Source organism: Anser cygnoides, chromosome 5 (genome assembly GCF_040182565.1).
Source record: "Anser cygnoides isolate HZ-2024a breed goose chromosome 5, Taihu_goose_T2T_genome, whole genome shotgun sequence".
Taxonomy (NCBI): Eukaryota; Metazoa; Chordata; class Aves; order Anseriformes; family Anatidae; genus Anser; species Anser cygnoides.
In genome coordinates this window covers 24,959,161-24,984,939 of record NC_089877.1, presented here as the reverse complement: position 1 = coordinate 24,984,939, position 25,779 = coordinate 24,959,161, and the positions used below count along the sequence as shown (strand labels likewise).

Below are 25,779 nucleotides of genomic sequence, written 5' to 3'. Positions count from 1 at the left end.
CCAAAACTGTTGGCAAAATATGTCAATTTTCTGTGCTTTTTCTTTGTTACAGCAATACTATTCAATTTACCCATACTCAAATTGAAGCTATACGAGCAGGAATGCAGCCTGGGCTAACTATGGTAAGAATTTTTTATTTATTTATCTATTTTAAGCATTTTATGCTCTTACTTGATTCTAGCTTCAGGTACGTTCAATGAAATACCTGTAATGCCTATTTCTGTAGACTCTCTGAGGGTACTTACTCTATTAGTAGCTTAAAATATAGGAAAATAACAAATGTTCAGCATCCTCCTATCTTCACTAAATCGTGCTTCAGAAATACATTTGATCTCTATATAACTGGATCCTGTGTCCTAATGACTGAAGACTTTCCACAACAACCAAAATTAACTTTTTCAGTGCTTGAATTGCTAGTTTTAGACTGTTTAGATTGCTAGTTTTAGCTTTTGCTATGTCTGGTTTTTTTTTTTTTTTTTTTCTGTTTTAAAGTACTTGTGTCATTTTTAGTTTGGTCGAGCTCCATTAAAGAAAATGAAAGTTACTGAATTGTCCTTAGGGAGCTTTTTTCTTCTATCTTCTGAAATTTAATGTACAATCCCTTATATCCTGCTGACTTCTAGATATAAGAAGCTGTAAAAGAGTCGTAGATTTGTTAGGAAAGTAATTTCTGAACAATGAATATCTGCAAAGGTCTCCAAGGCTTAGCTGACTACAAGTGCCTGCATTCCAGTGAAGTACAGTCTGTCCTGCTAGTGACTCCTCAGTGCAATGATTTCTCTGGTACTATTAATCTCTTCTTGGACTATACGGGTGTTAATGCTAATTTTTATTTTTTAAGTTTTTTTAATTAGTACTCATTAGTACATAGTCTTCCTTCTCCCTTGCCTTATGTTTTTAATACTCCCTGTGCACTCTGTACCTAGCACATGAAAAGCGCAACACAAAGGAGAAAATAAATTTCAGTAGAATTGTATGCCATTTGTCACTGCCTTACTAGGTGTGCTGACACTCATAATGTCTTAAACCATGTATAAAAGTTCCTGAGTTCTTTGAAGTGTTTGAGTATGATGTGTTCTCTATTGCAGTACTCTCTGTATGTTGATAGGGTACCAACTTTAAGGTTTATTCGTAAATGAGAAGTCCTTTATTTTGAACGCTGTGAAAATGTCACAGTGATAGATTCTTTAAATTTGGTTATTTAACAATGCTGGAGGGTGGTTTTTTTGTTTTTTTTTTTTTTTTTTTTTTTTTTTTTTTTTTGAAATGAACCCCCCAATGATCTGAACTGCAGGGTTTTACATAATTAGAGTGTTTGTGTAAGAACACCCACACCAGTGAATAGGAGTATTGTTTTATATCAATATTATTGTCAACAGGAAAGAAGACTGAGAAATTAAAAATCTTTGTTACCATTTTTAGTATATAATTAAAACAAAATACCAGGGCCAATGAGGGGGAGGTTGTATCTCTGTCACCTAATTTTTGCTTTCATTTTATTTTTTAAAATAGCACTGCATACTGTTTATTAGTGTCATTTAATATTTGTTGAGCTATAAATGACTTTCTATTGCAGTATATAATGAATCATAATCTACCATCTGTCTCACGTTTTGAGGGCTTTAAAGAAGTAACTTACTGTGCCTGATACTCCATCAGCTTATATGAATCTTTGAGAAGATGGTCTTTATGTGTGTGTGTATATATGTATAATTTTAACTTTTTTGCTAAAAACATATTTACTAATTTTTTAAGAAGAGGTTACTGAATGGGAGTCTGGTAGTTCAAAAGGGAAATGCAATGACTAAGTCAACTCTTTTGGAAGATGTATTTATGATTTTTTGACGAAATCACCTGGTTTGTTTCTGCGAGGAGAGAAGGCAGACTGCTTGAGAAAATAGTTATGCAGTATAAGCCTGTGTTTTATTTTCTGTCATTATTTCATTTGTTCCTGTCAAATATGATTGAGAAATACAATCCTGCTTGTTTTTGAATCTAGCAATGAGATTGTCTGAATAAAAACAAGCACGATTTTCTAGCAATTTATGTTGTTATGTGTAGATACATATGAAAGCAGGTATTTGCTTCTTAACACCAAAGAAATTACTTTTGAGATGTTTATAATATTGTTTATAATATTTATTTACACCTTTAAAATGTTTTACCAACAACTTTAAGAAATTATACACGTATAATTGATCCTTTAAAAACATTAACTCTTGGTATCGTATCATCAGTTGTAGATTTTTAAGTAAATGAAGAGAATGGAATCTGTCTTCTATTCTTTACTTCACCTTATTATTTCTCAGTTATGTTTCTTTGCTTCTTTTTTTTTTTCACTATTTCCCTTATGTTTCGCCTGTCTTGGAGATGAACAGCATGCTTTTTTTGTTACTGTTGCTTGTTTTTTGTCTGAGGAGGTCTTGTGAGATTGCTCTGTTTTTCCCAACAGGCTGTATTTCTGTCCAGTGCAGAATTTTTATAAATCATGTGCATTTTTGTTTGTTTTTCTTCTCTTTATTTTGTGGTTTTAGGTAGTGGGTCCACCTGGTACAGGGAAAACTGATGTTGCGGTCCAGATAATATCTAATCTTTATCATAATTTCCCAGAACAACGAACTCTTATAGTTACCCACTCTAATCAGGTAAGATATTTCATGTATGAAATTTTTCTGTAGTTAAAATAAAGAAGAGCAGCAGATACTGAGAATCAGTGCATTCAGGACTGCAGTTGTTTCTTACTAATGAAAGCTTAAGTTAGCTTGTGAGCAGATTTGCCAGTTCTAAAATATGCCATGAAAATTTTGAATTTAAGGATAGTAGTTCTGAGGTATTTATCAGAGGTTTTCCGGATATTTACCTCATTAGGGGATAAAAATTAGGAAGTATTCTGAAAAAAAGTGTCTGCACAGTTTTTACAATTGCACATTTACTGCATGCATGCCAAACTTGACTTGTACTCAGTAGTTCCCTCGGGCACCAGTTGCTCTGTGCCTCATGCTTCCAAGGAAAGGCAGGAAAGGTAGAATGGCCTGTTCAGATGAATGCTTGCTTCCCATTCATAAGAGATGGAGTCTACCTGCTAATTCTTGACCACATATAAAATAATAATAATAGTCTTATAGATTCTTATTCTAAAGCCATCTGTGATTTTGAAGGGTTTCTTTGAAAACTACAGTCATTATTTCCTGGTCTCCCTAAGTAGCCTATCCTATCTCCTTTATCAGCTACCTTAACTGAGCTTACCATTTGGAAAGGATTTCATCTTTGTTCATCAGAGTAAGATCAGGTACTTCCATTGTACGTTCTTTGGTCAACAGAGTAGCTTCCTTTTGGTGATACGTTAATACCTGGGATAATACAGGCCAGTCTGCAATGGGTTGTGGGTGAGTAACAGGTATTAGAGTTGAGAGCATTTCTGTTGTGGAGTAAAGGAAGTAAATAATTTTTGAGGCAGGTAGGTAACTCTTCTTAGTGGACAAGACTTAATGTGGATATTTGAAATTGCACTTCAGGAAATAAACTATTACCTCAGCAGGGTTCATTTCCTGTGCCTTGACTATGTACTTAAACGTGTTTGCATGACTTCCAGTTGACTTAAACGTGAGCAAGCTTGTACTTCACTCTTAGTTTTGTGGTTTGACGATTCAGTGCTTATAGACTCAGCTCCTTTAGGATACACTGAATTGAGCTGTTGATACTAAGCTTCAGAAAACTGAAGAGTTTAAGGCAGGAGCCACAGTAAACCTTGAAGTCCAGCAAAATGTATTTGTCCATATGGAATAGTCACAGTACCTGTCAATCACCACCAGATTGCACTCTTATAATTTACAGTAAAAGTTAAATGAACAGTATTGTTTCTAAGTGATCTAAAAATAACTATTTTTAAACTGTGCTTCTTGAGGAAAAAAGTATGAATTGATAACTTTATCAACTAGATTTTTTAACTAGGTGATTTAAGGAAGGGTGTAAAATCAAATATAATTGTTGCATAAAGGAAGTGAAGACGAGCTTCAGTAGGCTGATATGTCCATTGTCAAGATTAACACAATCTAGCTTCAGTGTTGATTTCATGTGTGCTTTGGCTTTTGTTATACCGAAATAGGCATTATTTGCTGACTGTTTTACAAGTAATTCTTTGGTTTTCCCTGCAAGACTTTCTAAAAACTACCTTTTCTCCTGTTCTTGTCAATCTTTAGGCCTTGAACCAGCTGTTTGAAAAAATCATGGCTCTAGACATTGATGAACGCCACCTCCTGCGTCTGGGTCACGGAGAAGAGGAATTAGAGACAGAGAAAGATTTCAGCAGGTGAGAAAGGAGGTGCTAATGATAGCTTGTATAAGTATTGTAGCTGAGACTCACATGTTGAATCCATTCTACCTCTCTTGTCATTGAGCAAGGAGCTATGCTTGGCATGTTTTACCTTTCTCATGCTGTTGAATTGCAGTTAGGTGGAGTACACTTGTTTTCAATATAGGGTTAAGTAATTTTGATTCTTAATCAGTAGCCAAACTGTTCTAATCGACAAAATCATGCAATTGCTTGTTCACAAATTCATCTGCTTGAATAAAAGTAGTTCACTATGTTATACATACACGCATGCTTTATAAAATTGACCTGTTTTGTGGGAGAAATTTGAATGATAAAGTTAAATTTTTGTGGTTAGGAATTTTTGTGCAAATATGATAGCACCTTTGCTGGCGTACTGAATGTTGTGTACATGTAAATGTGAAATAAAACTTGGTGCTTCTAGTTCTTCAGAATATTGATTAATAACAAAATTGCTTGTTTCATTGGTAAATAATACATTTTGAAAAATACATTCATAAGTCAAGCTATCAAGTACAAAGACTTGAGAACCTGTTCTGGTAAACACTTGTATGTTTTATGTTACATGTTAGTCCAATTGACGTCAATAGGATTACACACATTCATAAATGCAAGCGAGGGTATAGGGGTCATGCACTGGAAATAACTGGACTGTGATATATTATTATAGCAACACCTTGACTTCTAAAAGTTGTAGTAAAAATTATATATAGTCACTAGAAGTTATTCACATACACATCTTTGAGTTTCATTTAGGAAAAGAAATACTTAGGGATTTTTTTTTATTTGAATCGTTTGACATAATATTTTTTTTTCCAGTAATTTGATAACCAAGATCTTAGTGAAGTGATGTCATGGTAGATATTTATTTAGTAATATCTAAGACTTAATAATATTCCTTGAACTGCAGTGTTCATCATTAAACGGAGGTTTTTCTGGGACATTCTGTTGTCTATTTTCATTAATATCCAGCATAATTCCAGACAAGAAGTTTATTTCCTGTATGCCTTCTGTGTTTGTTTATTGTTTTTTAAGTTGCTTTAGAATTCATGTTTTCTGTGTTAGGCTGCTTTAGAAGGCACAGTACTGCTTAAAAGAATTTATTCTGCATGTAAGCTTCTTGTCCTATTTTGCTCCCTTGGCAGACATAGCAAAACAGTGAATTTTACAAGCATAAGGTGGAGAGGACCTGTTTAAACCGGTACTGTCACTTAAGAAACAAAGGGAATCACAGCTAAAGAAAACTTTTGTAGCAAGGAATTAATATATAAAAGAGGGCATATGACTTGAACTGTGAGAAATAAGAGGACATTTGGAAGTGTGGAAAAAAATGATTGCAGTCACTTGTAATAATGATGGATTAGTTTTGCTCAAGAAAAAAAAAAGAAAAACATTGCGATGATCTTAACTGTCCTAGTTCCTGAGAAACTTGTTTTTTCCAGTTGCTAACAATATGATCGTCAGTTGTGTCTTAGTAAATTAAAATCACTAGCTTTAGCTTCTCTAACTTTTGTAAATAAGACAATAGAACCCATTGAGGTCCCAGGGATTGTCTTTATTTTTCTGTGCAGAAAGTTTATTTTATGAATAGTAAGCTTTATAGGAACTCAAAATTTAGCCTTTATTCATATTTTAGGTTCTAACTAGATATGCATTTTTAAAAGAAAGTGCCCTCATATGTAATTTCAACAATTTTCATATTTGTTGTCTTAATATGAAAATGTAATAAATGTGATACATTGATTTTTTTAATTATTATTTTAATTATTTTTAAAGGGGAGGAAAAAAGATGGGAATGAATTAGATAAGAAAAAGCAGACTGGAAGGAGTAAGTTACAAACTAATTAGCCATAAAAGGTTTTCAATGGACAGCTCTGAGTACAGGACTTCCTATGTGTGGATGCAGATCTGTCTGTTATGGTGGTCAAAGCATCATTGCAAGGCATTTTGTATATCACCAAAGGAAGCTAGACTTACACAGAAACTTGGGTTATCAGTTCCAATTATGATGGATGGTCCATAGACTTCTGTAACTTCCATATGCTTGTATAATGTGTAATGGTTCCTACACAGCACGTAGGAAGTAATGCTTTCCTGAATAGAATATTTTACTAATATTTACTAATATTTATGAAACTTTTAATGATGTGATAGGATAAAAAAGCTTTTTTTACAGTGATAGTTCTTGCATGGTTTTGTAAGTTATTAGGGTTTATCTAGATAGAAATAGTCAGCGGGTAGCAAATGTTTGTTTTGCAAGTTACTAGTAGGTGTGATATCTCATTTTGATACTTAAATAAACCACTTGGGATTAAATAAATTGAAATACAAAATATGTTAACCTTAATTCATTTTGTAGGTATGGAAGAGTTAATTATGTTCTGGCTCGAAGACTTGAACTTCTACGAGAAGTTGGGCGATTGCAAGAGAGTCTTGGAGTCCCAGGAGATGTTTCTTACACTTGTGAAACAGCTGGCCACTTTTTCTTATACCAAGTAAGGACTGAAATAGCTTTACAGAAACTGCATGACCTCAATGTGTTAGGAAACACACTATAAAAATTACAGTGAAAATTTCAGGATTGAGTCTTAAAAAAACAAAACCACACAGTGTTTTCTTTGGTGGTTCAAAATACAATAATAGCTAAAGCCATAATTGTAACCTTACTTATTTGTATTGCTATTGTTTTAAATCCTGCCTGATGACTCACAAACTGAAAGGCTAACATTCCTGCTCTTTATGACTACTGGCAAATTTTCTAACCTGGAGTTTCCCCTTCAAATAAGAAAATCTGTGGGATGCTTTATATTTTAGACAAACAGTAGATCAGCTACTTAATGTTCCTTCTAGAAAGCTTTTATGGTTGAAATAAGATTCATGGTGTACAGAACAGTGATTTTCTGTATATTGTTTATCCTTCATTCCCTTCTGTGTACTTGTCACTGACCATGTCCACATTAGCAAGTAATATGGCTTAAGCAGACATGGGGAGTGGTACTTAGGACCAAATCCCCACACTACACGTATTTTTAGAGAAGTTAGCTTGGGATAGCTGTAGTGTGTTCCTAAACATTATTAAATATTCATTAGGCGTTGGAGACTGCTAGGAGCACAGCTAAAGCACATCTTCTGGTTTAATTTCCTCCTGAAGGAATACAGTTTGGTATTTAAATCAAAGTATTTTAAGCAGAGATAATCAGGAAGTTTGCTTGTGCAATGGGTTTATGTGACAAGATTTTGGTTTCAGAAGGTGGAGGCCGCTGGGGTGACCTCTGTGAAAAGTGGCCAGGGGCTGCCCCTGGGTTAAATAGAGCCAGTTCCAACTGGCTCCAAAGCAAACCCACTGCTGGCCAAAGCTGAGCTATTCAGTGATGCTGGTGGTGCCTCTGTGAAAACATGTTTAAAAAAGGATGAAAAATCATCTCACATCGCTCCAGCTGTGAAAGAGGACTGATGGCTGGGGAGACAGGGAGGGGCATAGGAGATAGAGAAACAACCCTGCAGGCACCAAGGTCAGTGCAGAAGGAGGGGATGAGGTGCTCCAGGTGCCAGAGCAGGAATTCCTGCAGTCTGTGTAGAGGACCATGAGAGCAGGCTGTCCCCTTGCAGTCTGTAAAGGGCCACAAAAGAACGCGTACTCACACTGCACTCTGTGGAGGTCCATGCCACAGCGGGCGGTACCCTTTATTTAGGTACCCTGAAGAAAGCTGGAGCCTTTGGAGAGCCCATGCTGGAGCAGGCTCCTGGCCAGAAGTTGTTTTCTGAAGAACTGCACCCTAGGGGAAGGACCCATGCTGGAACAGCTCTTCAGGAGGGGTGGAAAGGAGGTAGAAGGGTCAGGAATAAGTGTGAAGTTGAGCTAGGAAAGGAGGGAGGGTGCAAAGAGAAGGTGCTTTTAGTTTTGTCTTCGTTTCTCAGTGTCCTACTCCATTTTTAACTGACATTAAGTTAAATTAATTTTCACCAAGTCAAGTCTGTTTTGCCTCTGGCTTACTGGTAAGTAATCTCCCTGTCTTTATCTTGAGCTGCAAACTTTTCCATCATATTTTCTTCCCTCGTCCTGGTGAAGAGGTTCAGTGATAGAGTTATTGGGTGTAGGTCTGGCATCCAGCCAAGGTCAACACACTGTACCACAGCTTTGAAAATGTCCTCCTGATACAAGATCAAGTGCTAATGTAGACATCTTGGTTTTGTGATTAAAAACAGTTATTTTATTTAGTAAGTGTGCAAGGTGATAACTGTCCAATGACTTCATTATATTAAAAACATGTCTGCATGACACTTTTGTTTATTACAGGTAATGTCTCGTTGGGAGGAATATATCAGCAAAGTGAAAGTTAAAGGTGGAAAATTGCCAAATGTTACGGATGTGTCCAGTTTCTTTCCTTTTCACCAGTATTTTGCAAACGCTCCTCAACCAATTTTCAAAGGCAAATCCTATGAAGAAGATATGGAGATTGCTGAAGGCTGTTTTAGACATATTAAGAAAATATTCACTCAGCTTGAGGTAAGTGACATGTAACTGTGAAAGCTAAATGAATCTGCTTAATCCTAAAGAAAGTTTACACAGTTCCAAAATACAGCTTGCCCTAAATCCTAAAAGCGATATATGCCTTTAGGCAGCTTCTTTAGATTGCAGGGCATTCAGGTGAGAACTTCCCCCTTTGAGTAATTCAGGTGTGCTTCACAATAGAGACAAGGGTCTAATCTGTTTTATTTTAAGCTTAGGAAGCACCCATTTTATGTGCTTCTTTTTCACTGATTAGGTTACTAAAGTTGGTGCACTTATCACTCACTGTTCCCCTGATCCTTACAGGGTCTTTGTATTTACAGTGATTTGCCTTTAATCAGATAACCTAAAAGTGTAACATAAATGATTTATCTTACATTTTTTTTCCCAGTATTGCTTGAGAGGCTTTTAAAAGCTCTAGGGTAAGGGTTATCAGGGTATCATTTCATCATATTACCTGTATTGGCCTTTCTAATATTAGATGTGAGTTATGATGCTGTTTAAAAAATAAAAAGCGGGGGGGGGGGTGGAGAACGGAATGAAAATAAGAAGAAGCAGTAAAGGAAAATTGTTGAGGGGAGGGTTCCTGAGAATCAACTGAATAATTTTCTGAGAATTTATATATGCACACAGGTTGCAGAATTCTTGGATACACTTTAACAAGCTTATGTTTTGAAATCCTGTTGTCTCCAGGTTTAGGATACAAATGAATAAATAAAAATCCAAGATGGAATTGTTAACAGTACATACTCATAACTTTCTTACTTAATTTGACTAAAAAGGTGGACAGATAGTTTCAGTGAATATGTTTCATAAGCAGTATTTTTATTTATTTTTTAATTCTGTTCTTCAAAATTCTTTTTTCTACCACAGGAATTCAGAGCATTTGAACTCCTCCGCAGTGGCCTGGATAGATCCAAATATCTGTTGGTGAAAGAAGCAAAAATCATTGCTATGACTTGTACCCACGCTGCTCTGAAACGACATGACCTAGTTGAATTAGGTTTCAAAGTAATGACATTAGTGATACTACACTGTTTTTTTTTTCTTTTTCTTCTTTGTCATTCCCCCTGCTTCATTTAGACCTTTATCTCTCCTAATTCTTTGCATCTAGATTATTTTGAGTTGCATGTTTTTAATTGTAATTTTATTGAAGAGAATTTTAACTTCTGGTTCTGTAAGTAAAAGATGAGATTGCTTTTAAATTACATATATTGAAATGCTTAATAGTGTATGCATATAAAAAAAAAAAGTTAGGTTTGCCATATGAGATGAACTGCAGTGATATGATTGGGTGATAAAATAAAGGATGAATTAGGGAAAAACATATCTATTATAACTTTGCTTACGTAAAAAATGAACAGTTTGAGGGGAAAAAAAGCTATGACAGTGCTGTTTTCACTGCGGTGTTAACCATAAGTATTCATTTACTATAGACTTGCAAAAACAAAACCCCCTCATCTTTCCACCAATAATTGTCCTACTAATGAAAAGACTTTAATTTCCTAAATAAGTAATTGATGCTTCCTTTTGGTAGGTTAAATAACAACATTAACTTGTATTAGTTGGCTGACGGGCATCTCCATTTTTTCTTTCTCAGTATGACAACATCTTAATGGAGGAGTCTGCACAGATTCTGGAGATAGAGACCTTTATACCTCTCCTGTTGCAGGTTAGACCTGAGTTATAAAACTTGCTACAAAAAATGATAACTCAAAGTCTGTGTTCTTGAACAATACCAAATATTGAGAGGAAAGTATCTTGTGTGGAAAGTAACATAGAACTGGTATTTCCCATGGAGCAGAGAATAAGAATTATCATGTTCAAAACATGATTACAACTTCATTAGTTGTTTGTCCTGTGTACCTGTGACTAAGTAGTAGTATCAGGATTTCACTTTGGAAGCATGAAGATATATAAGTGAACTAGCTCCTGGCTTTGTCACATTGTTGTCACTTGTATTCTTTCTCATTTAATACATATTGCTAAATCACTGATAATTTTAAAAACTGTTAGAAATTATTTTTTATTATGAAATAACTGCTCTAACTTTTGTTTCCCAAGATCATAAGTGCTCTCTGTCATCTTGACTGCCAATGTTGCTTGTTCAGTTTCAGTCAAAATTAAGAGATAAAGTGGATACCAAGTACCTAAAACTTTCAGGAAACTGTAGCCATTAGAGGAGACATTCTAATTGATGTTATAACACCACAGGGAGAGGGAAAAAACAAAACCAAAAAACAAACAGCAAAAAGTTACTACTTCTACTTTGTCTGCTTTGGGCCAATAATTATGTACCTTTTATCTAGTTTAATTGGTAAATGCTTAGTCTGGTATCAACTGCCGCTTATACTGTTCGGCAAACCAGTAGTTGGTAGCTATAAAAGGAATGTGTATGTGTATATGATATGGTTGTCTTACAGCTGGAAGGGTGCTGTTAATACAAGGAAGGAAGGAAGGAAACTGAAGCTAATGTGACATGTGGGATGTTTATAGGATGGTCTTTAGAAAGCCAGATAGCAGTAGCTCTGTATGCAAAGAAATGTGTCCTCTACTCTTGCAATGTAAGGAATTGATGAGGGCTAACACTGCTACGGTTGCATATCTTTCCTTAAAAACATTTACTCTTATCCTTCTAAGCTCAGCCTGTCTTTAGATTTGTTGTGCTTCTGGTGAAGATTGTTGGCCCAGCTCTGGGGTTGCTTTTGGCATCCTGAGCTTGAGATGCATCACCACCTACTTTTAAGAGCTGTAGGCCTTCCTAAGTAAGCAAACAGTGCTTCTCATACATCTGTGGCTTAAATGACAATTTCAACCCCTTTCAAGTTATCTCTGTAATCTCAGATTAACGTGAGATAAAATTTCACCATTGGGAGGGAAGTGTGGGCTCCCTCAGGAACTCTGTGCAAACTCTTTAGCTGCAAATCGGAAGATGATGTGTGGGAAGTTGGTGAAACTTAAAACAGCTTGTGCTATTCATTTGATTCTTAGTGTAATGGCTTTCTAAAAATTACAGAGACTGTTCATTTTCTAGAAGTAAGTTTCCTTTTTAGACGTTTTGCTTGGAGCAAATATTTTCATTGAAAAACAATGATTTAAGTTCCCCTAGAAAACCACATCCAAGCTCAGATTTTCATTCCAAAGGAAACTTAATGTAAATTGAAAAAGGCATGACAGAAACTCCATGAAATATTGGTTATATTCGTAATTTTTCACTTTGCTCCTTAACAATAGAGGTTCAAATACAATTGCAGGAAAGTAACTCAGTATGGGCCTAGTGCACAAAAGAATGTGGATATCCAAGATACTGCTATTAAAGCCCAAGTCCTGTGTTCAGTCTTACTGCAGGTTTCTTCAGTGTTGGGGCCATTAACGTGGTTCTTTATCACCTTTGTGATGTGGTAAAGATGACCGAGTTTTGATAATTCTGAGCACGGAGGCAACTAATTATTTCAGCCTCTAAACCCTGAATATGGCCTGAACTCCGAAGAGGAGCGCATATTTCTTTCTTTTGGGGGGTGTATGGAGAGCAATCAAACTTGAGGCTTTTTTGCAAATCATAAAACAGGAACAGTTTTGCTCTCTTTCAATTACTATTTCAGCAATTACAGTAATAAAGTGGAATAGACTTGGTTTCTTTATGTCCCGTGGACTTAATGAGCCCTCGTTTTAGTCTCTAGAACAGCAGTGAAATTAGTGAAACCTGAAATATAAGGAGATTTCTGCTTAGTTAGATATCTCTGTGTCATAACGGTATGTAAGCGTAAGTTGTAGTTTGGGTGGCTTCTCATGCAAGCTGGTCTGTAGAAGCTTAAGTTATTTAAATCTCTGTTTAAAGACAAGCGTTACACTCCAGAATGTTGTTTTTGCCTTTTGGCAGTCTTGAATTTAATGCTACTGCAGTGCTGTGTAATGAATAATTCCTGCATGGCTCTTTCCATGGTTTTCATTTATAATGAGATTATTCCATTTAGTGAAATAATCATCATGTAGTGCTTTTTAACTATTTGAATGAATACTGAATAACATGATGCATCAGGTTAGTGAAGGGAAATAAGCATATATAAGCAATGGAGAAGCTGAAGACTTCTGTAATTAAGGCAGACTTTTTTTTTTACGATAAAGCTACATTCTGTGGGATATCCCATGACCGTTCTTAGAGGAGCCATTCAAATAGTCACTGAAAATTGAGACTGGTTTGTTTATGTTTTGTTGGTTGCTTTTTGTTTGTTTTGTGTTTTTTTTGTTTGCTTAAAAAAAGAGAACTAGGCTTACAAAGTGGTAGTACTAGATTTCTTGCAATTCAGAGCAAGATATTTTTTTTTTTTAAAAAATAGAGAGCTCTCTGTCTGAGATTAAAACTGATCATAAGAGCAGAATGATTACATAGTGTACTTGAACTTCTCCAAATCGGTAACCTTTTTTGGAGAAAAAGAAATAAAGCGTTTTTCCCAGCTATTGAAAATATTTTTCATCCTCTTTCTTTCTTTCTTAAGGCATCTTCAGGCCAGGTGGACAGTCCAGAGTTCAGTTTCCTTCCTTGCTCCCTGATCAGAGAGGGCTTCAGAGTTCTTCATCTTCAAGTGACAAGAAAAGGAACTTCAGGCTCTGTCTTGAATAGTTCTCCCATGGGGACAGGGAAATATCAGAGGAGTGTTTAAAATAACAGGGTCAGAACTGTAAAACTGGCAGTCAGAAATCTTCAGGATTCTGATTCCAGGATAATGTTACCCACACATCTGTTCCTCTTACATCCCTCTGTTAAAATAGTCCTTCATGCACTTTCTCAGTACTTAACATAGGTACACAGAGGACGATGAGGAACTGGAAACAGCTATACATAACATACTGAAGGCCTTTCAGTCCAAGAGCCATGGTGGCAGGCACATCGTGTTCATGGAAGAGAAAATGTGAGAATTATAGAGGTAAACAGGAGAAGCATACGAACCACAAAAACACTCGAAAGGCAGGCAATAGAGAGATTAGAAAGAAGTTAATAGTTGTCTTTAAAATGATTGCAGTTCAGTGTAGCTTAAGAATAAAACTTAGGGCTTAGACGGCTAATTTGACCATTATTGTGTTGTAATTGAGTGCCTTGATTATATTGTAATACTTATAATTGTGTAATTGATTCTAGAACCCTCAGGATGGATTCAGTCGTTTGAAGCGGTGGATTATGATTGGTGACCATCACCAGTTGCCACCAGTCATTAAGAACATGGCTTTTCAAAAATACTCCAACATGGAGCAGTCCCTCTTCACACGGTTTGTTCGTGTTGGAGTACCAACTGTTGATTTGGATGCACAAGGAAGAGCAAGAGCAAGGTGAGCTAAAGAAAACAGCATGTGTAGCTACTACCAGGTCAAGAAATGGAAAAATGCATGTATAGTATTGGAAACTTTGGATTATCAAGGCAGGAGTTTGCAAAACTGTGGTTTATATTTTGTTCCATTTTCAGTTTAGACTAGACTAGCTTAGACTAGAAGGCAGGTTTTACTTTGCTGAAATGCAGTGAGTTTTACTTTATTTTATATAGTAGCATTGTGAGTATTTCAGTGAAAATGATATTTGAAGGAATGTTAAGTCTGGTTTTTTTGTTGTCTTTTTTTTTCCCTTGGAAGAAGCTGCTTTTTTTTTTTTTTTACAAGCTTCCTTTTCTGAATTAATATATTCAAAGCTAAATAAACGTTTGCTATTCCTTGTGAGGTCTGCAAAAAGATGCTTTTATTATGGGATTTCAGTTGAGCTTCAGCTCTGCCTGATTGTCAGCCAGGTTGTCCTCCCAAGAACGTAATGCCTTTTTGTGTGTAGATCTAAACTAATTCCTCATAGTAAGAGAGAGCTTTTCTTTTTTTATCCATTTAACTGACATTTTCAATATGACAATTTAGATGTCAAATCTATTCATTTTGTCAAATTTATTCATATTTGTGGCATCTTATTAATACGGAAAAATAAAACCAAAGAAGAGAAAATGATTCCATGTAAATCATATATATATATATATATATATATATATACGCATATAAATATGCTTAGTTTTAAATCCTAGTCTTTTCTATTTAGGTGTAAAGTAGAATGAACAATTTGAAGAACTTCTTTTTCATTTAACAAATGTTGGCTTTTAGAATATTATTTTTTAGCCATATGGACGACAGTTATTTTCAGTATATGATAACGCAAATTATGCTTTAGTATGATGATAAATGAAGCTTATTTTGTCATCTACTATTTTACAACATCTCAGAGAACTTCTTAGAGGGAACAGAATGTTTGCAAAGTGAAGAAAGTTGCTTGATCATGGATTATTTCCCTACCTTCCTACAATTTGTCTTTACTTTTGTGCTCATAGGTAACTTCCCCATGAAGTGTTTGTTACTTTACCTGGTTAGGATATTGTTCTGCATTTCTGATTGAGACATTTTGGTTATAGTACTCTCCCTGTAAGTATTGGGGATGATTGAGAATTGTATAGGTTTTTGTCAGCTTCCCTTTGCTTTTCAGTTAATACATGGCAAGGCACAAGACAAGAAAATAAATTTCTTTTTGCAGTTAAGAGTCTTTACAACAAATAATGCAGAAAATCCGTTTGCCCTTAGTCCTTTCTTCCTTGCGAAGAAGTATTAATATTTCTTAAATTTTGTCATTTGAAAATGCCTCCTAGATTTCTTTGCAAAATTGGTACCCTTCAATGGAGAGCTGATCAGGCAGAGCAGGCTTAAGGCTGAGACACTGCTGTATTGAGTTTCTGCTAGGCATATGCTTCTGTGAATGAGATGCTTCTTTGCCTTTTGCAGGCAGACCTCTTGTGTTACAAGCTGGCTAGTCTGTGTAGTTACAGTATACTTTTCATCAACACTTACTTAGATCAGGCTTAAAACTGTTATTTGTCAAACCAGCCCTGTAGCTAAGTTAACAACTCTATCTCCAATTACATGCAGACTATATTCAAATCCTTCAGGCAAAAATTGTTTACATATTGGCTCAACATTAAGGGGACAAATCAAAATTCTTAAATGTGAGGGACCCCTTGCCCATTTACCTCTCAATGTGCAGCTTATCTTGTGGGGAGAAGATGGTGATCAAACTGTTAGGGACTTTTTTTTTAGGCTTTTGTTCTATCTCAGACTGATAACTCATTTCTAAATAAAATGTCCTAAGCTCATGGTGTGAGCTTATGTCACTCACAACTGCATCACATCACTGGGTGGCATGAGATTTTTCTGTGAGATCATGACTATCCAAATTTATGACGATTTTAGCCTACTGTTTTGCATTAATGATTTGTTCTGCTTTCAAAACAAAACAGAAATGGGGGGCATGTCAGGCTTTTCCCCAAATTAATCTGAAATAACTGAGAGTAATGATCTACATCCACCTTCTTGCACATTTACAGAAGATGAAATTGAAATGAAGGATTTAAGTATTCAAGGTCATAATGTAGGTTATTGGCAGAAAAAATTCAGGCTTGAGAGGTCCCAGAGTAATTCTCTATACAATAGTGTTTTACTGCAGGAAACAATACTTAAAGGAAGGTAGTAGTTAAAAAATTGAATTGCTCCTCTGTGCAATCTAGCAACTTAGTTTCCCTTCCTTGTCTCTAGCTTCTTCATTGGTAGCTTAAATACCAGGATCTAATATCCAAATTCTTCCTAAAGAGGTAAATCACGTTCCCTTTTTGGGAATCCACAGATAAATTAAGGCTATCCATGGCAATGTTCTGATCAGTTACCACAGGAAATTTCTGTTAGCTGCAGCATTTGAACACAACTGCCAAAACCCTTTCTGAAAACTTTGCTATTAGAATGTTTGTGTGTTTTGTTCTCAGTTTGCAAAATGGAATATACTGTGGTTCTTTCAGTCTCTGCCAGCAGTTCTTTGTGACATAGTATAAGATGCCTGTAGCCACAGAGCAGGAGAAGGGGGAATTCACTTCAGGTTACAACCATGTGTGATGAGAATGTGAAGAAGTAGCCAAATTTGTATGCTTTCTAGAAAGAAGTAAAATCTACAGTTTTCTGTGAGAGAACCAGACAAAATGGAAAAAAAAAATTACTAAGTTCAAGAACTCACTTTTAACTATTTTTGTCTGTGTGGTTTTGGACAGTTTATGTAACCTCTACAACTGGCGCTATAAGAATCTGGGTAATCTGCCTCATGTCCAACTTATGCCGGAGTTCAGAACAGCCAACGCTGGGTTTTTGTATGACTTCCAGCTTATAAATGTAGAAGACTTCAATGGTGTGGGAGAGTCTGAACCCAATCCTTATTTCTATCAGGTAAGAGAAATAGTGTATGCTTTATTTAATCTGGATATGGTTTACTAAATCTTCAGCGAAGACTTTAAAAATACTGTAAACTGATGTTTATGTTCTCAGATAACACAGCCATGCACATGAATGATTTTTTTTTTCCCCTCGTTATCAGTTTCGAATGTTGAAAAGGTTGATAATGTGTTATGTTGTGTTTTTTTGCTCAAAGTGAATGAATGCTTGCTGTTTCCATTTTCTCAAAGTTACTGGGTTGGGGCAGAGATTTGGTGCATAATTCATTATGAAACATTGTTTTGGCCTATGGCAAATTAAAGGCTGCTGTACTGTCATGATAACAAAATAAGCAGTAGCATTTCTCTGTATGAAGGATCAACATTTGCTCTGTGGCAGTGTTTTAATTTGATCTGTATATAAGAATGCAAAAGAGTCCATTCATGAAAGAATGAAACAGTACTACAAAAAGTATGCATAAGAAGCAGAGAGACATTGAGGGCGAAGTGAATTGCAAAAGAAAAGCTTAGCCTTGAAATTTCTTGCTTAAATTTTCAAATTAAGCCAGCAACAACAGCCTTTATCTATTTGTTTAAAATAGGAAACACTTTGACAATTGTAATGAGATGCTTATATTTTCAGTTTTCTTATTCTTCTTCACTAAAATTTTGTTTTAAAAACAAAGATGGCAACAGTCTGGTACTTAAATAATCTGTTTGGGTTTTCCGAAAAGTTAGAAGCTGGATCTGTGTGCAAGTTAATGAATTTAATACAAATATAGAACTAACACCTTATATCTTGTTTAATGTTATGGAATGCGAACAATATAGTTTAAGCTAGTAATATGCATGGTCATTTTTTTGCCTACAGAGATCATTGAGAATTATGTTAATCTATTTTTTTTTTTGCAAGGTATTCATAGGGTATGCTTGGGTTCCTCTTGCCTTTTTTTTTTTTTTTTTTTAATAACAAGCTGGCGTGCTGTTAGTGAACAAAACAAAGGAGAGCCATAGTCCACTGCTTCTCATTTCTAGCTTGGGGTGATGGTTGTTTGGAGGGGAGAGTTTTTGATTTTGGAATTTAAACTATAACACTGTAGCGTATAAGTAGTAAAAAGCTGTCTGCTGGAACAGCTGCAATTAGTGCCTTAACAGGGTAATTGAGCACAACTTTATTTCATTTCCGTCCTGAGGAGATTAAAAGTCACAAGGGCACAAAAGACCTTTATTCCTACAACAGCTATTCTGAACAAACTCTTCTAGTATGTCCTACAGTTAGTTTTTTTGTTTTTGTTTTTTCATATCTTGAGGGTAGAGAGATACTGGTGGGGTACATTGGTGACATTGAATAGTTTTTCTAACAGATTGCCATGTATTATTTCTCTTTGTGATTTGAGGCATTTCTTTCCAGAGTTAATGAGGATTAATATTTGTAGAGTAGCTTTATACCCACAGGTGTTTGGTATGTATAGCAACTCCATTTCTCAACTAAAGCAGAACCCACTTAATAATAAGAAGAAATAAAGGAGGCTGACATGTCCAGCCTGGTCAAACACATGCCAAGTGACGATAAGATCCTTGTATAAATATAACAAGAATAAATATCCACAATTGAGAATAACATTTTAACTTGAAAGATATTTTTGCTCACAGAAAATGGATGTAAACAGGCTACGAATAAGTTAACTCTGGAAATTGGACAAAAGCTCTTACAACCAGAGGAGTGATGCTCTGGGACAGACGTATATTATAAGTTAAAAAAAAATTTAAAAAAAGTTAGGAAATATACTTTAACATTAGATACTTTGAGATTGAATAGGTGTGGCCTAAAATAGAAATAACTGGATTTGATAATCCAGGTGTCTGTCTCCCTAATTAATTGTTGAGTTTCATTATTCTAGTTCAATGAGTTCTTTTTTTGAGCATACTGGAAAGTGATTCGTTGCAACTTTTTTTTGCTTGCTTATATGAAACCTTGTTAAACTGTTGCTAAACAGATTTTGTTTGCCTCTTTTTTTTGTTTTGTTTTAAACCCCTTACATTTAAATACTGGTATCTGTAGACTATCAGCTTTTAATGCTTCTTAACAAATTATAATTCCACAGTTTTAAATAAGAGGTGTTTTTTTGGTATATTAAGTAGAAGAAAAAAGTTGTATTAGTACTTCTTGAGTTCTGTAGTAATATATTAAGGTGGAGGTTCTTTTGGGCTGCCAAGTATATAAATGCATTAGGTGCAAATGTGTAAATATTTTAGTCTTTGAATATAATTCAAATGTTAACACTTCTTTTAAACATTTTAATATATTTGAGGACTACTAAATATTTAGATTTTAATTGAAATAAAACTGAGTACTTCTCAGTTGATACTGGAAAGTGTCAATCTATTGCCTAACAATAATATTGACAGAAATTTTTAGCGGTTTTCTGGCTGAAGAAGGATCTAAATTATTAAACTTGCTTGTGATTTTTATTCTTTCAAAATGACTTTAATAGATCTGATGATTTCACTTAATAAATGTTTCAGCACTGAGATTTTTCTCTAAATAGACAGTTGTTCTTTACGATCTTACAAAATTAATAACTTTTTCCTTCCTTTTAAACTTAAGAATCTCGGAGAAGCAGAGTATGTTGTGGCACTATTCATGTATATGTGCCTGCTTGGTTACCCTGCAGACAAGATAAGCATCCTGACAACATACAATGGACAGAAGCACCTGATCCGTGATGTCATTAACCAACGGTGTGGAAATAATCCACTGATCGGACGGCCAAACAAGGTGACTTTCAGAATATATCGGTCATTGGAGTGGTTCTCTTTTTCATGATTATTGTGTTTTAGAACATGACATGATTGAATCTGTTCCATCTGATTGAATAGATTCACTGCTTTCTGTGCAAGTATTCCTTTATTAACAGCACATACTTATTAACTTGCATTCTGTGGAATTTCACTACTCTTTTTGCCTTTTTGTAATTAGTCATACAAGGAAATTGCAAAATCAGTGAAGTTCGATAGAGACTGTAGTCTGTGTCCCACAGACTACATGGGACAGAATAATTCTTTGTCATTTATTTTGTCTTCCTTTTAAATAAATAAATAAGAAAGAAAGAAAGATCCACCCAGAGTAGAAATGGCGATTTGATAAAATGCATGATGAAGAATCTTACGAAACAAAAATATATTTACAAAATTCTGGTGTCTGCTGGTTAAAGTTCTATATTATAAAACTTGTAGCTTTCCACAAGTTTTTGTTATTAGTACTCCACAGTTAGCTGTCCTAATTGAATAAAAATGTGAGAGAAATAGTATATGGAGTCACATCTCCCAGAAAGAGGAGTTTGATCTTTGATTAGAGGTGAACTAAAACAGAATTAAAATATTCTCATTTCTCTTCTTATTTAATACAATCTGAATAGCAAGTTGATGTTAAAATTTGGATATCACGTTGTAATTGAAATGGCAAATATTAACCTATGGAGTTTGTTTTTTGATTGTCTAGGTAACAACTGTGGACAGATTTCAAGGTCAACAAAATGATTATATCCTCCTGTCACTAGTGCGTACCAAAGCTGTAGGCCACCTTAGGTATGTAAGAAAATACTCTTGTAGGGACATTAAGGTGGACATATAAACATCTTTCTGATGTGGAAAATATTATGCAAAAGTGTTCAACTTTTGCAGTATATAGTAGAAATGAAGTTTAGTGCTATATGTTGAATGAAATTCAGACCCAATTCCTTTTTACAACTGTCTGCTTCCCTTTTTACATCCACTTTATCCTTTAGTAATGGCTCTTACACAATAAGAAGTATATACTGCTGCAGGTGGGCTGAACTTGGTTTCACCTTAAGTAGATTAACAGGAATGTAATTAATGCTTGTTGAATAAATGCAGGCTTAAAATTTGTTATAGATTATTTTCCATAAGTGAGCTTTTTGTTTTGTTTTGTATCAGCAGTGTTTGCTGCCGAAGTTGTGTCATTGTGCCGTTTAAAATGTTTGTGTTTCAGTTTTGGGGTTGGGTGGGGGAAGACTTATTCAGCAGCAGCGAGATGAGTTATGAAACGCATGTTTTCTCATTCAGGGATACAGACAGGCAGTTGTGATTTGTTCCCAATGTAAAACTTACCTATAAAACTTAACTGTTTTTCTAGACTTTAGAACTAAAGCGTGAGTTTTGTATCATTAACAATATAGCGAGCCCTCTTTTATGTAAATGTTCTAGGATTTTGTTTGTTATTGAAACTACAGTAGGAAGAAAAATTGAAAACCAAATAGTACTTTAGCAGATGCCTTTATAGTTACTTTAATTAAGACTTCTGCATACTTCTTGTTACTTTTATTGGAGTTGTATCATCAGTGAGAAAGAACATGACTAATTTATTTGTTTTTTTTGAAGGGATGTCCGACGATTAGTCGTTGCCATGTCAAGAGCTAGGCTTGGGCTTTATATCTTTGCAAGAGTATCGCTGTTTCAGAACTGTTTTGAACTAACTCCAGCATTCAGCCAGCTCACAGCTAGACCACTTCACCTCCATATAATTCCCACAGAATGTTTTCCAGCAGCAAGACAGGTAGGAACAGCTACTGTGGATGTTGCTGCCTGCAATGGGGTGTACTTGTTGCCTGCCTTTAAGTGAGCTATAAGAGATGGGACTGCAGTGTCTTCACTGTTAAATCAGTGCTCCTTGGATAGTTATGTCCCTGGAGTTAACTTTGATCATGATACCAGCTGTTCTTAATTGATTATTTCACAAAACTAATTTATCAGTCATACCTGCTTTTTTTTCCTAAGTTCTGCCTGTGAAAGTAATTCTGTATTTTTATTTTAGGATAAATATATAGGGTTTTACAGTGTTATATATTTTAGTCTTGTTACAAAACAAATAAATGTCACTTCTCAAAAAAAAATACAAAGCTAATTGCTTTTCATTAATACTGGTAAAATTACGTTTGACTGAGTAATTCAGGATAACAATTAAAATTGTTGCTGAGCTAGGTATGTAAATACAAAAATTTTGTAATATTGTACTAGAACTTTAGTAAAAAGTCAAGTATTTAAGTACAGGACTCTCAATGAGTAGGATGCTAAACAACCAAATAAGAACTGGAGGAACATGTCTGCTTTGCTGTCTGAAGCTTTGAGAAGGGTACCTGCATGAATCCAAAACTCAGTTAGAAATCTTTACCTGGTGTTAAATGCTGTTGACATGTTTAGGAGGGAGCCTTTCTGTTGACACTGGTCTACTCTGCAACAAAGAATGGAGTGTATGAGTATACATGGTCAGAGAGAGTGTGAGTGTAGGCAAGGATGAGGTGGTTTCTGGCAGACAAGTAGGCTAATGTGAACTGAAACTACTTATGCCTTGAGTTAAATGACTGGAGTCCTAAACGTACTTTATGGATTAAGTATTGGAACCCAGCCTGTCCTTCTGAAATGAAATTTCTTCGTTGGGCTGCAGTGTCATGATTAATCCAGTCACCCAAAATGCAAGTCCCACATTTCCTACCATTCAAAAGAATTTAGTTATTTCTTTCTTTAAAAAGCATTTTTTCATTTACTGGGTTTATGTTTCCTAAAACAGTATAACAACTTTTTGGATAACGGTTGTGTTGCTTTGCTTGCTGAATTTCTACTTTTTTCCTCTTTAGAATGGAGAACGACCATCTCACCAAATACATGTTATTAAGAACATGCCTCAGATGGCTAACTTTGTGTACAACATGTATATGCACATGATACAGAGTACACGCCACTACCAACAGGTAAGGGCCTTCTTACTATTGGAAGGTGCATACCTAAAATAAAATCAACTTCAGTAAGTAACCAGGGATACTGTTGAGGTTTGAGACTGTTCTTTTATGTTTACAGTTCAAGAAGGTTTTATGGCTGAGAGTGAGAATATTGATGTCTCTAAAATCTTGCAGTAGCAGGAGTTGCATCTTTTACTAACTTAGGCCCCAATTTAAGGCCCCCAAAACAGCCATAACTAGTGCTGGGTGCTTGATATAATTCTGTCTGGGCCGCAAAATTCCTTATTAATACTGAAGATCTAGTCTGTTCGATACTTACTTGAGGTAAACTTGTGCATTATGCTTCAGGTAAGTGCAGCTAGTAATATTACAGCACTGCCGCATGGTGTAATAATGCTTTGTAATAGATATTTTCATGACACGGCTGCAGTGTATAGAGAGACTACGTCATGTCTTCAAACCATTTTAACCAAGTTAGCTGGCTGTATTATCCAGTCTGGTTAGCAGCTGCAGTGTTTTTAGTCTGGTGGAATTTTTCATCAGTACTAGTTCAGCACCAAGCTAAGTAGTATGGTCTCAGAAGTAGGGGTAGATCCTTTATCACTTTTGTTCCTAATTTTGTCACTGCTTAATCCCTGGAGCAGAAAACATTAGAAATACATGAGCAGAGCTTTAAAGCAGTTTAAATGCTATACAGAGAACTGCCTTTAGTCAACACACTTGAATCTGTAGATGCTTAGGGATAGTTGATAGTAAACAGAAACAGAGAGGTCTTTGTTATCCCTGAACTGCAACACCTTACATTTAACACCTAGATGTTTTACAGTTATATTACTTATAACTTATTCTTACTCTGTGTAGCTTCCTTGTTGGTTTTTGCTCTTCTGAAGAGTTTCCAAAGGCAGAAGAAATTGATGTAAAAGGAACACTATTCGCTTTCTTCTAGCTGACTGTGGAAAGAGTGTGAGCGTGACTCTCCATTCCTGAATAGGGTGCTTGTCTCTGAGATCTAGGTTCTGTTCATTAATGCAGGGATGTTTCTCTGTCACCTCTTCCTTCCTTCTTCCAATGACTGTTTCATCTAATATCAGAACTATGTAATAAGTAGAGATCAGAACCCAAAATTCTCTCTCAGCTTAATGTCATACTTACGGATGGAACATTTGTGTTCCTCTGCACTACTTATCTCAATGAATCATGGAACTTTTTTTCTTCTGGGCAATATAGTTTCGGTCAAATTTAAGTACTTTGCTACCCAGAACAAGTCTTTGCAAGGTAGGCTGGATGCTTTCTTGCTATTTTGGGGAAATGCTTGAATTACCTGTCTGTTGTAAAGAAAGGGAATAAGGAAGAAGAATGACACCAGTGAAATAGTTTCTTGTAGCTCTATATTGCAGATCGTATTTAATGAGGATGCAGTGGACTGTGCAGTTGGTTACATTCAGAAGTGTATGAATGTCCTGAAAAGCAGATGGTAGCATCCAAATTTTACTAAAAGATGGGTTTGCTTGATTCCCTAATTGAATATGCACCTGAACCTTCTGCTAATACCAGCTATTCCTTTTAGCATCCTAATCTTACGTTGCTAGCTAAAATTAGTTTTAAAAAAAAAAAAAAAACACTGGTTTCCTACTGTGGAAATGAATCACGCTCTTGCAGCAGTTGCCGAAGAGTAAAGTTAAAAAAAAAAATTAAAAACTGTGGACATAACCTTTCTAATACAACATGGTGTTTTTCCTTTTCTTTTCCATTGGCCCTCACAGTAGTAGTCACAAAGCACACTATGAATCTAACTTCATTACAGAAGTCTCATGTGTTGAGGATGCATATTTTTGTATTAAAGGATCTCTGATTTTTAGACATTCTTTTCTGTGAACAAATGGATTATGGGGAACAGCATAACTTCAAAGTATGTAAAAAAAAAAAAAAAAAAAAGCTTCTCTCTGCTGGTAGTCATAATTGCCGCATAGATTGGTCCATGCTTGTCAGAAATTTGTAATATTAACGTCATCTAATTGAAGATAAGACTTCACAATTATTAAACATTTTATTGTACGTGAGAAGCTAAATTGCCTTTAAGCAAAACATAACCAAACAATCATCCACAGGAGACTTATCAAGCTTTCATTTCATTGAAATGCTTCACAGTATTCAAGCAAGTATCTATCATGTCATTAAATAATATCAAGCTGCAAGAAGTATGAGATTTTCTATACAGCCTGGAGTTGAATAGCATTCATCGTAGTTCTCAGCTCACTGTATTCTTTCTTTGTTTGCCCCAGGTCTGTAATGTGGCTACAACTGCTGCTTGTAATGTTTTGTACTTGCAAACCACATTCTTGGTTGTGAGCAAAGCACTTTGAACACACTAAAATACGTTTACAGAAGTATCATGTGAAAAATATTTAAGTATTTCTTTACCTGTTACTTGAACTTGTTCTACTTCTAGAGCTGTGGATGAACTTGTATAAATACAGATAATGTCCACATAACACTTTATAAGATGTTTTGAGGAGAAATTACTGAATTACTGGAATAGGTTGTTAAAGTCAGGCTTAAAAAGGAGTCCAGCTTATCTTGGAGTTTAAAATGGTTGATAGATGAGGTTTTGGTGGGAACATGCTTGTTGCTCCAAAAAGGGCTTTACTGTGGTCCCGTCACTTGTGTGTCTCTTTGGAATAATGAAATGTTTGATACCCTTGAGTTGGAAGTATTGAGTTTTTAACACCTGCTTTTCATGCAAACAAAAAAAGTAAGACCTGTATGTGAACCAAGATGACTCTTCATTTTATTTATATAGGCACTTTCTAAAAGGCTTTAGAAGCCTATTAAGGCTTTGAAATTTTAAGGCTTTATTGTTATTTTATCTAATGCAAATCCTTAAATCTAAAGTGAACAAACAGTTTAGGCTAAAATAGG

General features: G+C 35.3%; 1 protein-coding gene across 4 annotated transcripts in view; it reads left to right on the top strand.

Moving 5' to 3' along the window:
* Window positions 1-25,779, top strand: part of AQR (aquarius intron-binding spliceosomal factor) — a 63,888-nt gene that overhangs the window by 25,875 nt on the left and 12,234 nt on the right. For all 4 annotated transcript variants that reach the window (XM_066997494.1, XM_048058676.2, XM_066997493.1 and 1 more), the window contains exons 22-34: window positions 53-122; window positions 2,535-2,645; window positions 4,200-4,309; window positions 6,690-6,825; window positions 8,628-8,837; window positions 9,714-9,851; window positions 10,441-10,512; window positions 13,978-14,165; window positions 16,949-17,120; window positions 19,713-19,883; window positions 20,607-20,692; window positions 21,506-21,680; window positions 22,759-22,872. In XM_066997494.1, the coding sequence (XP_066853595.1) occupies window positions 53-122; window positions 2,535-2,645; window positions 4,200-4,309; window positions 6,690-6,825; window positions 8,628-8,837; window positions 9,714-9,851; window positions 10,441-10,512; window positions 13,978-14,165; window positions 16,949-17,120; window positions 19,713-19,883; window positions 20,607-20,692; window positions 21,506-21,680; window positions 22,759-22,872 (1,753 nt within the window). The remainder of the gene's footprint in view (window positions 1-52; window positions 123-2,534; window positions 2,646-4,199; window positions 4,310-6,689; window positions 6,826-8,627; window positions 8,838-9,713; window positions 9,852-10,440; window positions 10,513-13,977; window positions 14,166-16,948; window positions 17,121-19,712; window positions 19,884-20,606; window positions 20,693-21,505; window positions 21,681-22,758; window positions 22,873-25,779) is intronic.